General features: G+C 37.7%; 2 protein-coding genes across 2 annotated transcripts; one reads left to right on the plus strand and one right to left on the minus strand.

Annotated features, from left to right (window-relative positions):
• On the plus strand, positions 7,636-13,080 carry LOC18783147. Its single transcript, XM_007217008.2, has 5 exons — positions 7,636-8,584; positions 8,716-8,780; positions 8,899-10,683; positions 11,900-12,011; positions 12,198-13,080. Exons 1-5 carry the CDS (start codon positions 8,428-8,430, stop codon positions 12,923-12,925), a joined length of 2,847 nt encoding a protein of 948 aa, XP_007217070.1. The 5' UTR covers positions 7,636-8,427; the 3' UTR covers positions 12,926-13,080.
• Positions 13,429-14,628, minus strand: LOC18783710. The gene has a single exon (XM_007215949.2). The coding sequence runs from the start codon at positions 14,500-14,502 to the stop codon at positions 13,831-13,833; it is 672 nt and encodes a 223-aa protein (XP_007216011.1). The 5' UTR covers positions 14,503-14,628; the 3' UTR covers positions 13,429-13,830.

The raw sequence follows: 14,749 nt of genomic DNA on the forward strand, positions 1-14,749 counted from the left end.
GTCTCAAGATGTCAAAGCCTTACTCGTAGAATGTTAAAAAATAGTTAGGAAAGCCTTGACTTGAAAGAAATTCTAGAATTTATTCTCAAAGATGTTGCTCTGAGCAAAAAATCTTGGCTTATGGTGTTCTTTTTTCAAATATTTGTAATTTGGTTCCTATCTCGATTAGATTGTACATCGTAATGTACGCATTGGAGCTTATTGCAAGAAAGTTCCATGGTTTAATGAATCAAAATTATTTCTTCCAAATTCAATTGAGATGAACACATCAATGTGTCAGTACAATAAGATTTTATTTTGGACTGTTGTTGTATGTAGTGACGGAAGTAGAGGTTTCACTCCAAAATCAATTGGCAATATAGGAGAGTAGTCCAACTTGTTATAAGCTCATACTTTAGGTGTTTCAACTTTTCAATGTGGGACAAATACAACTTCGTTGTAAGTTTTCATTCTTCATCCATTCATAATTGTCTTGGATTCACAACTCTTACACGTAGATCACTTGTTATGGCTTGACATACAACCATGCTATAACTTGTACGTTTTGTTGAACTTTTGACATTGGAAAAATGGAGATAAAGGGAGAAAACACAAGTTAACATTCAAGAATAAATAACTCGTCAGTCTAAAGAATTCACCAAAGATATTTGAGCTAGGAAATAAGAAAAAATCCATCTATTTAAAAGATAAAGGCTATAAAATTCAATTAAATCTGGATGTCTCATTACATTAGGAATGAGGGGTTTAAATAGTGTGTTCATGCAACAACCCTCCATTAATAGGTTCATTCTCATAAATAACTATATATGTACCAAGATTTGGAACAATGCATTCTTTATCCCAATATAATTTTAAGGGGTATATTTAATTGAGATTTTAAAAGACTATTTAGGGATTAAAAAATTCTAGTGGATTTAAGCAAAATATAATGACTTGTAGAATTTTATTTATGGATTTCTATAATCAAGATTTTTTACTTATGGATTTAAAGATGGGAGATTCACTATTATACCCAATATGGGGGCCCAAATTATAAAAATATCCTATATAAAATGGACTTTAGAAACACACCCAAAGCCCATTTACAACATAACAAAAAAGCTTTTAACTTCTTATAAATTACAAAACTGCCATCAATTTCTTAAAACAAGCTCAACCCCAAAATCTCATAAAAATACCCAAAACACTCAATAGGGCATCAAAGTAATTTAATAATCAATATTAAATTCAATAAGGCCAGCTATCATTTTGTGGGTTTTTTTTGGGTTTGTTTATAGGAATTCAATTGTGTAGGGTTTATTTATAATATTAGTGCTAGAAATGGGTATATCACTAAATATCTCTTTAAAGATTTCTATCATAAGATTTATAAGATTAGAAGGACACATGGATTTCTTCTGAGGTCAACATAAGTTTTTTTAGAAAAAATAGACATATAAAAATGAAACGCTAATATTATTTCATTGTTGGTATGTCTTTCTCAATATAAAAAAAATTAATCTAGAACTAAGAAATAATATCAAACATTAATCTAAAACTAAGAAATAATATTAAACATTAATTAAAAAATCTTAAAGATCAAGAACATAATACAAAAAAACTCTCTCTATGACCCTCCATGTTTTCTACCTAGGCAGCCCACAGCCCCACCACTCTCTCACTCATTTCTCTCTCTCTTCTCTCAGCCCACCCACAAAGCCAATCTTCACTCTCGACAGCCTACCCTCCCACAACTACCACACACACTCTCACCAGTGTATTGTGGTCTGTGTACGAGAGTCACAAAAAGATTCAATCTTGTCCATTCATTTGGCACCCTTTTTTTTTTTTTTTTACAGCTTATTGAAAATATTATCAAGAGGCTAGGACTTTTGGGAAAGAAGAAATAAAAAATTGGTAAACATTGAACGAATAAAATGAGAGAGAGCGAGAGAGAGAGTGTGTGTGTGTTATATAGTTTGTAAAGTTCTGAACTTTCAACATACAAAGTTACAAGGGTCTACAAACAAGCTCTCGCTATCAGTGTGCTGCTCGTGTTGGGTTTTTGCTTTTGGGTTATTTGGGAGTTGGGGAAGGTTGAGAATCTTTTAAATTGGGGGTTTGAAGGTGATGGAGAATTCACAAGATTCATGCAACACAAGGGGAGATGAGGATGAAGGGAAGGTCGTGGCTTATTATACCCCAACTGAAGGAAAATTTTGGGGCAGGGATTTCTAAAAGCCCATGAAGCTATGAGAGAACAAATCATCTAGCCTATGCATATCAAATATGAAATCAAATAAAAAGGAAGCAAGAAAATAGCTACAGATTCATGTAAAGTCTCAATTTAGGTCCCAATCTTTATAGGTCTATGAAAGTTTGCACCATTGACACTAATATCACATATTAAAGAGAAGGTAGATTATAGGTCTATGAAAGTTTGCACCATTGACACTAATATCACATATTAAAGAGAAGGTAGAAAGTGAACATACCCTTGAAGCGAATCTTGAAACCAATCGTGTTCAAGTAGAGGGATTGGTCCCTTAGTTGTTGATTCTCCACTTTGTTCTCCAAATAGGCACAATGAGGTTATGCCTCCCCAAAAAGTCTTCACCATGGATGGATGAGAATAGGAGAATAAAGAACCAAGAGGAGAAGATGGGTGCTAGCCTCTTCTTCCTTTAGATGGCTGGCCAAGAGAGAGAAGGGAGGGAGGTTTGATGTTTCCTCTCTACCTCAATGTCTAACTTGAAAAACCTTAGGGACGTGTGGTATTGTGGTCATGAATATATAGACACATATGTCACACATGTGCCCCTAAGGAACCTATGTGTCACACCCTCCCTATCCTTAGCTTTTTTGGGCTACTTTTTTCTACCACATTAATCCCATAATGTGTCACACCTTGCCTAAGTCTATAAGGTCCAGAATATTTAAGTCATGTAGGACCAAAACTAAAGTTTCATAACTTTAATTAAATCATTAAACTAATCTAATTAGTTTAATTGGTTTTATGACTTAACAAATTAAATCATTAACTTGTCTAACAAGCATTGGTCCTAGTCAACCTTATGTTGATCGTTTCAAGTCTCAAATCAAATGGTTTGACCTTTTGACTTTAACCTTGACTTTGACTTTTGACCAAGCCACAAAATCATTTATTCTCTTTTAATTCTTGATCCATACATTTTCAGTGTGCGATCTTATAGTATCTAATTAGTGAGGCCGTGGGTAAGAATAAGTTCTTCTAAATTGAATGTGAATTGTATCCCTCTATACAATTCTCTCTATTAGTGAAGGCTAATTATAATTAGTCCTTACAGGGCTTCCACAAACCATGAGTGACACCTAGCAGTATGTCATGGCTACCCAAGCTAAATAGAATTCATTTTAGAGAACCTAGTCAATTTGTGATTACAATGCAATTCGGTCATTCTCTAACACAGTAATCTAGGTCGTGCTGTTGGGATATGGTTAACTCATGTCAAATCCCTAACATGACATTTTTGGGTTATATGATTCACTTGGATGTATTGCAAACATTCTTGTTTCAGTTCTCATCTTTTACTTTGGCCAACGATTTGACGAATCATATCTTTAGAGTATTCTCTCTTCTTACTAAAAGTAGAGATTTCTTGTTGTACATTCACATGTCTCTGTGCACGTGCTGAGTGTGACAACCTGACCCAATTTTAACTATTCATCTAAATTATTTAATTGTGAAATTACAATTTTGCCCTTGGGTAGGGTCATTTTGGTCACTTTTTAATCTGATAGGATTTTGGAGAACTGGTTAGCACCATTGCGTAGAGTGCGTCGATATGAGTTCATAGACACATAGTGGGCTCAAATCGGAGTTTCAACGAAGAAGTTATGATCAACGGAAGTGCAGTAGTACAACCGTAAATATTTCAAAGTTGGATTTTAAAAACCTCATATCAGTTCTCTCTCTCTCTCTCTCTCTCTTTAAAAACCTCATATCAGTTCTCTCTCTCTCTCTCTCTCTCTCTCTCTCTCTCTCTCTCTTTAAAAACCTCATATCAGTTCTCTCTCTCTCTCTCTCTCTCTCTCTCTCTCTCCTCATAAAAACGAACAGCCGGCCACTGTTTTGATTGTCAGTTTCTTCCTCTGACCACCTTTGGGGACAAGACCGGTCCCAAACGAACTGGCCCGCCTTCCTCTCTCCGTCCCAACCCACCTCCGGTGAAGCCAGCTGCCCCGGCACTGGCAAAAACTCGATAAAGACCCGATTTTTCTCAAAACTTTCCAACTTCATTTTCGACGATTCCGGCCACCATTTTTGTCGATCTAGGTATGCTTTCTCATTCTTTCAACGTGATCTAGCTGATGGTTGGGTTGGTTAGGATTGATTTTGAAGTTTTGAAACCTAAGTTTTGGTTGGTTTTCGGCTCGAATTTCCGACAAGCGCCGGCCACTTTATGCATTACTTTTTTCAACATATTGGTATTAATTAAATAAGATAATAAGGGAGGTATCACATCTCTTGATATGTGTGGGGGATGAGGGCAATAGTTATGGTGGTGGGAATTCTACTAATAACAATGATGCTAATTTGTAGAATGACCATTTTCCATTATGGAAATATGTCACAAAGCTTGTAAGAGATGGAAAAGCCGGTGGCAATACTTCATTTCTATGCAATTGTTGTCAAAGGATCATAATCTAGAGTTGAGGCTCATTTGTTGAAAATTAAAGGGTATGGAATTGTTTGTTGCTCTAAAGTTACAAATGCTCGTTTGATAGAGATGGAGAGAGTAGTAGAAGAATCGGAGTCGAGAGTGAAATGATTTTTTACCTAGTGATGTTCCTTTACCCACCTTGAACGCTTCAAACCGAGACAGTTTATGTAGTGGTAATGCTTCTTGTTTGATTTCAATTTGGTGTGACACAAGTACTAGTGACTCAAAGAAGAGGAAGACAAATTATGTTGAGAAAGCTTTGAACAATAATCTTAGAGAACAGTTAGATAGTGAGATTTCAAGAATATTTTATACGGCCTAATTGTCATTTCAATTTCCAAGAAACCCCCATTACACGAATGCCTTTAGGATTGCTTGTCATAAAACACTTCCAGGTTACCTTCCCTTCTGTTACAACATGTTGAGAACTACACTTCTCTAAAAAGAGAAGAGTAACATTGAGGAGTGTTTAAAACCAATGAAGAGGGCATGACAAAGATTAGACACATTTTTTGGACACCATGCGTAATTCATACCCTCATTATTGCTTTAAAGAACATATGCTCACCATCTCCAAGAAATAAAGGAGTTTATGAGCAATGTGGTTGGATTTCAACAATCTCTAGTGATGCTTGGTTTATTAAAAACTTTATTATGGACCATAATATGAGGTTGTCTATGTATAATGAGCATTGTAAGTTAAAGTTTCTCTCCATTGCGGAGACACGCTTTGCTTCTACAATTGTGATTCTTAAATGATTTAAGCAAGTGAAACAAGGCTTGGAGCATTAGTGAATAATGAGACATGTATAAAGAATATGATGTAGCAAAAGCAAGAACGGTGAAGGAGAAAATATTGGATGATTTCTTTTGGGCCGACATTGATTACATTCTTAGCTTCACTTCTCTGATATATGAGATGCTTAGGTTGAGTGACACGGATATGCCTTGTCTTCACTTGGTTTATGAGTAGTGGAATAGTATGATAGAGAAAATGAAGACAACTATTTATCATAAGAAGCTCAACCAACCTACTCAAGAGTCAAAGTTCTTTGATGTGGTGCTTGAAATTTTGGTGGAGCGATGGACCAAGAGTACCACACCACTCCATTGCTTGGCACACTCTTTAAATCCTAAGTAAGTCTATTTAATTAATAAATTGAAGTTTGTCTTTATCATTATAATTTTGTATTCTTACTATCTACAATTTGGTATATATTGCAAGGAATGGCTTGATATGACTTCTATCGTGTTCCTCCACACAATGATATTGAGACTACAATAGAGAGAAAAAAATGTATTGAGATATTCTTTTCTAATGAAGTGGAGCGAAGAATGATATCAATGAGGAGTAGCCTCTTTTCTACACCAAACCTCCAAACCATAGCCTTGAAGCTACTTGGACATCTTTGTTCCTTCTCATGTTGTGAAAAAAAATTGGAGCACATATAACTTCATTCACTCTATTAGGAGGAACAAGATAACACCACAAAGAGCCGAATAGTCTTTATGCACAACATTCTTCGTAAGGTGAAAACTTGAATATAAGGAAGGTGAAACTCATATGGGGTATGTTGGAGAGGATGCATTTGATTTCATGGATATGGACAATGTCGGAGTGCTTGAGATTGCAAACATCTCTCTTGATGAACCGGAATTAGAGGCTATCTTATTTACCGGTGATGACAATGATGAATTATGTTAAAGATTTGGAAAGTGGTTTCTCAATGTTCTAATTTATTTTATGTTGCTTGTTTTTAGAATTGAACAATCCTATCGAGACTTGTATTTTGTGTTTTATTTTATGCATTGAACTTATGATGGATATTTATAACATGATAGATGAAATATCAATTTTTCTATTTATATTATTTTAATTGTTGTATTGGTGCCGTACTCATATCCTAATTTTTAAAAATTTACCGTATTAGTGCACCCATATCCATATCAGTGCAACATAGGTGAAAATCTTCAAATCTTTCATCATTATAACTTGAATTCCTTTTCTCTGAATGCAATTTTCAAGAGAGGAAAAAATTAGATAAAGAGGGTCACTTCAAAGAGAAAAAAAATTAGGAATTGTAGGGAGAGCATGCCCTACCTCCACTTAAATCAATCACGTTCTTTCTATCAATCTGGTGCTAAGACAAGAACTCATTATGAAAAATAATGGCATGGCTCTTTGTTTTTGAATTTTTAGAAATTTTTTGTGGACACTAATCTTTGAGAAAAACAAACAAAGAGAAAGGGAAAGGTTGGGTGTTTTCTTTGGTGGGGTTGTAAAGTTTTCGGATTTTAGGAAGGGAAAATTGGGATCTAGACTTTGTTCAAGAGATGGGAGGCGAGAGAAATTGGTGACTTAAAATTCTTTTTGTAATTATCAATCGGAATTAAGAGGATTTGAACTTGAGAGCTCTCCCAACATTAGATGAGGGGTCACTAATATGCTTTTGAGTTCGAAAATTAAATGAATAAGTTGGGGGATAAATTGGTCACTGATCTGGTATGGTTTAAAAAATCAAACTAATTCTATTTATGGTTGAAACTTGAAATTATGAATAGTAGGGTTTACGGTATTTCAGGCATGCTTGGTTTCGACCATATAAAAAACATGCTTGGTTGATACTTGAAAATTGCTCACAAGTCATATCCTTCCAGGATACCATTTTGACATTATCCTGCGGCGAGTACGACTTGACATTTTGGGTAGCGAGTATGGTGAAGTGTAGTGAGAGTATCGATGTTTGAAAAGTTGAAAACACGGGCTTGCAGTCCTAGCTAGGGCGCAAGATAGCAGCAGACAGACGTAGACCCAACGATATCTCGGATTTTCTATTTCCAATTTTGTCCCTATTCCCCAACAAACAACCCCCCAAACAATGACAATATTTTATTCTAACCCCCAAAACTTGAGCAATATTTTATTATTCGCGCTCTCTGCGGTGTTGACCACCCCTACACTCTACAGTGCGCTAGGGGTGTACACTGTTGTCGTCCTCTGCTTATCCTACGCACACGCCACTGTCACTGACAAGCCAACGCGTCTTTTGCAGAGAAGAGACTGAGAGCCAGCAGAAAAAGAAAGGGCTTTTGGAATCCTTTGAGAATAATGGCAGAGGAGGAGCCTTCTCGAGCTACATGTTGCTTTCGATCTCTCGGGGTTCACAGCAGACGATGTGTCGTATGTATGGTTCTTTTTTCCTCGGCGCTTTTCGTGATCGTTATTACATCTTCAGCATCATCATCATCACCGTCAATCTGAATTTCTTCAGATTCAATTGCTTTTCTCTGCTCATTACGTGCAGATGTGTAGAAAAAGGGATACATTTTTATTGTACGTCGTCGTCTTGCTGTGAAACGTTGCTTTCGTGGCTCTGCATTTTTATTTTGCGGACACTTGTTGCTGTGACTTTTTGTTCTTTACTCGCTTAAGGGTTCCAATTATTGTACGGACACTAATTCCTCCTCTGGGTTTCTTGTTTTTCTTATGTGTTTTTGGGTCTTTGGTTTTGGTATTTCTGGAATGAAAAATTGGGGGTTTGGAGGAAATGTGATTGCTTTTTGGTGAAATGGGGTGTAATAAAATGGTTTTTTTTTTGGCTTGCATTGAAAATGGGGAACTGGGTTTGGTAGAGTTCATGAAGATTTGAGTTTCTGGGTTCACAAGCTCTCGACTTTGGCTAGAGGTTGGAGTTTTTGCTTTGAAAGAACGATTTTGAGGTGTTGTTTTGTGGTGGAGAAGAAAATGAATGATAGTACAGGGAAAACGGGGTCGTCTTTGGCAATAGCAGAGAAGAAGACGCATAGGCCTGGTGGTTGTGTTGGCATTTTCTTCCAGCTCTTCGATTGGAACCGCAGGTTCGCCAAGAAGAAGCTCTTCTCCAAGAAATTGCTTCCTCCATGTTAGTCTTTTTCCATCACATAAAACTGCATTTCTCTTCTTTAGAAGCTTCACTTTTAACTGTTGTCTAATAAAAAAGGAAAAAGAAAAATATGTTTGATGACGTTTTTGTGTTATTTTGATATGTATCAGCTCGTGCAAAACAAGTTTCAAAGAAGTTTAGAGATGAGAAGATGCCCAATTCCAAGCTTCATTTGGTAAGCCTATATGTTAACTTGTAGATTTAGATTCTTGCATTTCTTGTACTTTTCTTGGTGGGTTTGATTGTTTTAACACTATTTGTTGTTCGGCATGTTGTGTGTGTTTGAATGATAGATTGCTGATGAAAACAGTGGGGGTTTCCCAAATGTGAAGAAAAATGTGAATCGCAGCGTTGATTTTGAGCACAAGCATGAACTGCGAGCTCCAAGTTTGGTTGCTAGGCTAATGGGTCTTGAATCCATGCCTGCCACACGTGAGAACCCCAAGAAAGCTTCATTTACTGATGCTTGTGACAGTGGAGAGAAGACATTTTTGGATAATCATAGTGGTTCTGATAGAGCAGAATTGAATTTGGAGACAGGAAATGCAAAGTCTGAATCAAGGCCTCAGAAGCTGCAGAAAATGGGACCGTATGAGAAAAGGGCAGTGACTAGGTTTGGAGCTGAGGCACTTCAAATTAAGAGTGTTTTGTCACGCTCGAGAAAACATCACCCAAAGCTTGCTTCCCCAGCGAAGAGTCCAAGGATCCCCTCTGGGAAGAATGCTTCCCGAACCTCTCGGTTGATTGATGCTGCTACTAGAATTTTGGAACCTGGACTGCAGTCTACAAATAGAGCAAAATGTGCCATCACTTACTCAAGTTCTTTTGATTATCCTTCTGTGGATGAGGTTTTGGCAGATGGAACAACAGTTCAATCACCAGAGATTTCTAGCCAAGCATGTTATAATGTTGGTGCATCCAATTCTCTGATGAGCCAGACTTCTTGCAAAAGCTGTGGTAATTTAGTAGATGTTGTGGATTTAAGATCAAAAGTGGAGGAACAACAACCTGCTTTCCCATCCTTGGCTTCAAATATTGTCAATGGCTCTTCGCTGGTAGCGGAACAAAATAAGCCCAGGTCATCCATGTCCTCCTTTGGGCAAGAAAAGGATGCAATTTTTCAGGGAACTCGAAACCAACCAGTATCAGTTTCTGGTCAAAAGGGAATGCGATCCCTTGGTGAACCTGTTACAGAAAGGAAGTCTATGCCTCCCGAAGGTCAAGCTTCATGGCAGTTGTCAAGTCAACCATGCAAGCCTCAGAGTGAAGAGGCATCTTCTATTACCTTAAAGAACAGGTCTCAGATGCAGCATCGTATGTCACTAGGAAGGGAAAGAATTCCACCTAGATCAAAACTAAATAATCTTGATAGCAGAAGAGCCTCATCGGCTGCAAATGCTGTCAGAGAGACCAAAGACTTCGTTGCTTTGAACCGGAATCTGAGCGGTCGCGCCCAACCAAGGGTGCCTACCAAAGCAAACGATTCTAAGTTTGACACAGAGAGGAAAGCTTTTACTGGGAAAGATGATTACCCATCACAGCTTAGGACCACAATACGGAAGAGGAGAATGATCAATGTTAGCGGCCAAGTTGAAAGTAGTGGTCTTGTTAGTTCAAGTTCCACAAGACAAGTGAATTATCAGTTCGATGTGCCAACTCGAAAAGGATTAGGAAATGGTGCTCGCTTGATGAACACCACTTCTCCTAAGAGTAAATTACCCGGTCAGAGAGAAGGTAACAGAGCTAATGGAAATAAGGACACTGATGTTATTTCATTCACATTTAATTCCCCTATCAGGAACAAGACTGGAATCCCCACACAAATGGATGGTCCAAGCATGGACAATGGCACAAAGCCATCTTTCCAAAAACCATTGTCCTTGAGTGGAGATGCTATTGGTGCCTTTCTGGAACAAAAATTTAGAGAGCTTGCTTGTCAAGAAGATGATGACTTGGCAGCAGGTGCTTCATCCAAGAGGTCCACTGCTATGATTCTTCAAGAGCTAATATCTACCTTGACTGCCGATCATTCTCTTTCTCATGATGGACACATGGCCAGTGCAGATATAGAATCACCTGTAAGTTCTCTTTGTTGTTTTTATTGACATAATCCCAACTGTAACAACTGTTTATACCAAAAATCAAATGTTGAAAGTGTGACTACTGAACTGCTTAGAATATATTTGACTATTTTGAGAGAACAGTGTTTCTAAATTTCGGCTTTTACTGACATCGTAATGAAACCAGAGGACCTTAAATAGAAAATAACTTCACTATTATAGTTTTAGATTTCACTGTTTCTGTATTTGATAACTGCTTTGTTGGCCCATTTCTCATATTATGATTAAAACTATTTGGTTCTAGTATTTTTCTAATATGATGGGTTTTAGGAATTGCGTCTTAGATGTACGATTGTAGCTCTCAATATGGAACAGACAGTACTAGGTTAATTATAGTAATATCTGATGTGACACATTACCTGTCAATCAGAGTGGGCCAATACATCTCTCATGGATATCCTTTTTTTTTCTTTAAAAAAGTTATTTTAACATAACCCCTCCATATCTATTAGTATGGGGGCCTATTAGTATTGGATTGGATACTCCATGCCTGAAACTTTTGTAGTATATGTGCTTCATAGCCAATCAACTCAATTCTCCAATCAAAACTATCTTATCATTTCCCATAAGGTTATTAGAGTGAGATGGACGAGGTAGAGACTAGCTTTTTTGAGTATTTTATTAAAATCAAGTTTTCTATAAGAATAAAGGATGAATTGAGTCTGTCATGGAAAAAGAACAGGAAATGAACTTGTTTAGTGGAGGTGTGATGTCAGAGGTAAGACCAATCGGTGCAAAATGAGGAAAGAATTAATGTGAAATGGCCTTGGGATAGAGGTTAATGGACTGTGGGACTCCAAACCCCGGCTGGAGTTTGAGGTTTTGCACCTGTGTTGTTGATCAACTGGTGAGGGTGAAAAACGTTTAACATGTTATTTGCTTCGCCTGAAGCCATATCTCTTAAAGTATCTGCTTAAATGTCTTAGATGTTAATGCTCGATTAGCATTGTCATGCAAATTTAGTTGTTTATATTGTCCTTTATTCCCACCATTATGTTCTGTTGGAAAATGGGAATTATTGTCAATCTCTGTTAACTTGCCTGTGTTGTGGCTAACTTGCACATATTACTTTTGTTGTTTTTATTAACTTCGGATTTGTCTTGTGTTTGACAAAATGGTGCTCCGGTACACATTTCTGGACTCATTTCTTGACACATGTCGTGTTCCTCCTCAGGCTCAAAGAAAGACAGATAGGTCAGTTGGAATCTTTCATCATGGTGATAGTCTGAGCCCTGGGTCTGTTCTTGAAGCTTCATTTTCTTCTAGTAGTCTGGATGATAGCTCAGGTAGAGTACTTGAATAATAGTAGAAATTGCAAGGCAAAAACAGATACATAATTTACTTTGCTAAAATCTGCTACATAATTTCTACTGTCTATAGATGTCCTTTAACCTTCTAAATGTGATTTCTTTTTTCAATGTGATAAGATCCTTCAAATGTGATTTACATATTTTTCATGCTTCTGGTTCCAGGGCATAGGTCCTTCTACCCTCACTTTATGGATTACTCTGATGATGCGTTGCAACTGGGACATTATGGTGATTTGATAGACTCTGCCACTTCAGTGGACAGAAAGAAGACTGGTAGTGAGATGATGACTGCCCTTGTCAATAATGTATCTAGGATATTACATAGCATCAATGCTGGTGGGGAAAGATTGAGAGGAGACAAGCTCACCCATGCAAATGAAGTTATCTTGAAAGCTGAACTATTGTTTGGAGATGTGACTCAGCATAAAATGGATGTAATGAAAGGTCTTTTCATCAGTCCCTTGCTTCTTGACTTGGAAACTATTGCCAGCAGCATGATGAAAATTTTCGATGTGTTAAGTAGTTTTGGGGACACCAAAGAGGGAACTAAAATCAGCGAGTTCCTTTTTGATTGTGTCATAGAGCATTTAGACTCAAAATATGGTCGATACTGTAACTCCGGATTCAGATTTTGGGAAAAATTGCCTTTATGCATGAACCGTAAGTTGATGATTCAAGAGGTTGAAGACGAGATGCAAAAGTGGACAGATTTGGCTGGAATGATTCCTGATGAGATGATAGAATGGGATATGAATCATGCCCTGGGGAAGTGGACTGATTTTAATATTGAAGCATTTGAGGCAGGTTCTGAAATTGACGGGGACATTCTTCAAAGTCTGGTTAACGAAGTTGTGGTAGATCTCCGTGAGTGCAGGCTGGGTTCCTTGTGAATTTCATGTAGCCTGACCCTTTTTGAGTTCCTAATATCAGCCATGCTACATGCATGTTTGTTAAACCAAGCAAAAATTGTATTCTTTTGTACAAATCAATGGAAGGTTTAGTTCAATATTAAGTTATTGGATGCTGTGGATGAGCATTGTGGGTATATTTTGTTTCTTGAATGTGATTGGTCTTAAAATATGCAAAACAGTTTGAAACAAAAATTCTGTGTTCTTGCCTCAGGTCTGCCTCCTTTGGGGTTGATGCTGTGTATTCTGTAGTTTTTTTTCTTTTTCTTTTTTCGGCAATTGGTGTAATGTGGAAAGATAATCAAATTTGTACCACTCTGAGTTGATGATCATCTTAAATCAGACACAATTTGTAGTAATTAGTCAAAAAAAACAATGAGTTGGTAAATTAAGCATTTTTATTGACATCAAAATCGAAAGGGGAAAATTTTGAAATTGGCTAAAGAATGAAAGATTTATGTATAACATGGGGGCATGATGCCAAATACATCCAAGAGTTGAAACAATTTATAGCATATTCCTTTTTAAATTTTCAAACCCAAATACTAGTTACATCCAGAGCTTTACAATACATCAAATTCTCAGGCAAACAAAAGAATTTGCACCCACTCTGACTCGATGATCATCTTCAGTTGGAACAGAATTTGCAGAACTTAGTAAAAGAATCATATACTAAAACTCTCAAACTCATATACTCGTTAGTTACATCAAAAGAGCTTTACAATCCATCAAAAAAACCCAAAAGAATTCTCAGTGGTAATCAATCACTCAGGCAAACCATGAACCAAAAGAATTCATATTATGAAAAATAAGAATGAACTCAAAAGTTACGAAAAAATAGTAATAAAAAAAAAAAGATTAGGCAGCAAAGCAGCAAACTTTGAAAATCAGAACTGCCTGTACCCCAAAACAGTCTTGGGAATTGCTCTGCCATTCCCATTCCTCCCTCCCCTGTTTTCGCCACTAATAGCATTAGCAGCGGCAGAAGACAAACCCTTCAATTCCTCCATACTCGCATAGCTCTTCCTTGCCATCAACCCTCCGCCATTGTTGTACCTCTTCTCCCCTGCGCTAGCCGACTTACTCCCTCGCGAATTGGACAAAACCCCATTCGCTTTCGACCAGGACTTCGCTGGCGGGGTCATCTCAAGCGTCGACGGAAGCCTTGTTGGTGGCTTGCGGTTCTCTTTTCTCAACACAGCGGAGAAATCAGGCACTGATTGAGCCACAGCAGAGGGCCCTTTACGCGATTTGGTCGTATTGGTCTGAAATTTGACTTGTTTCTTCAACGGGCTCGGTTTCAATTCGGGTTCTTCGGCCTCTTCCGGCCTCAGATGCTTCCTTCGCAGCTTTGCTTCTCTGAGCTCCGCGTAGGCTTTGTATCTGGGTCCTCTCTCCATGATGCTCTCTGTGATGAGCCGCAGAGGGACTGGCTCTTGGTCTGGTTGTGGGTTCTGGGAGAGAATGAGGGAGATGGGATCGAGGGCTTGGAAGAGATATTGGAAAGCAGGGTTTGGTTGATGATGGGTTTGTTGCAGAGAGCCGTTTGTCGCTGCCATTGTTGATGAATTTGAGGTCGCGCTGTGTGCAGATATCTTGGATTTTGGTGGATTTAATAATGGCTTCTGTAGTTTCCTCTTGCGCTTTTACTTACTTTGCAATTAAAGATTAAAGATTTTGGATTCCAACGGTCGAAAATAGGAAAGAGACGGAGACTATTTAAGCCTTTTTGCTCCCTTGTTCCCCTTTTTCTTGCTTCCAAGTCCAACGTTCTGATTTTAAGTCGGTGCCTTTTTAAAAATAAAA

The sequence above is a fragment of the Prunus persica genome, chromosome G3, assembly GCF_000346465.2.
Source record: "Prunus persica cultivar Lovell chromosome G3, Prunus_persica_NCBIv2, whole genome shotgun sequence".
In the NCBI taxonomy this organism is placed as follows: domain Eukaryota; kingdom Viridiplantae; phylum Streptophyta; class Magnoliopsida; order Rosales; family Rosaceae; genus Prunus; species Prunus persica.

Excerpts from the sequence above, each read along its gene's own strand:
- LOC18783147 (XM_007217008.2), top strand. The coding sequence starts at position 8,428 with ATGAATGATAGTACAGGGAAAACGGGGTCGTCTTTGGCAATAGCAGAG. Across the intron at positions 8,585-8,715 it reads CAAGAAATTGCTTCCTCCAT|CTCGTGCAAAACAAGTTTCA; the intron begins GTTAGTCTTTTT and ends GATATGTATCAG. Across the intron at positions 12,012-12,197 it reads TAGTCTGGATGATAGCTCAG|GGCATAGGTCCTTCTACCCT; the intron begins GTAGAGTACTTG and ends TTCTGGTTCCAG.
- LOC18783710 (XM_007215949.2), bottom strand. The coding sequence starts at position 14,502 with ATGGCAGCGACAAACGGCTCTCTGCAACAAACCCATCATCAACCAAAC.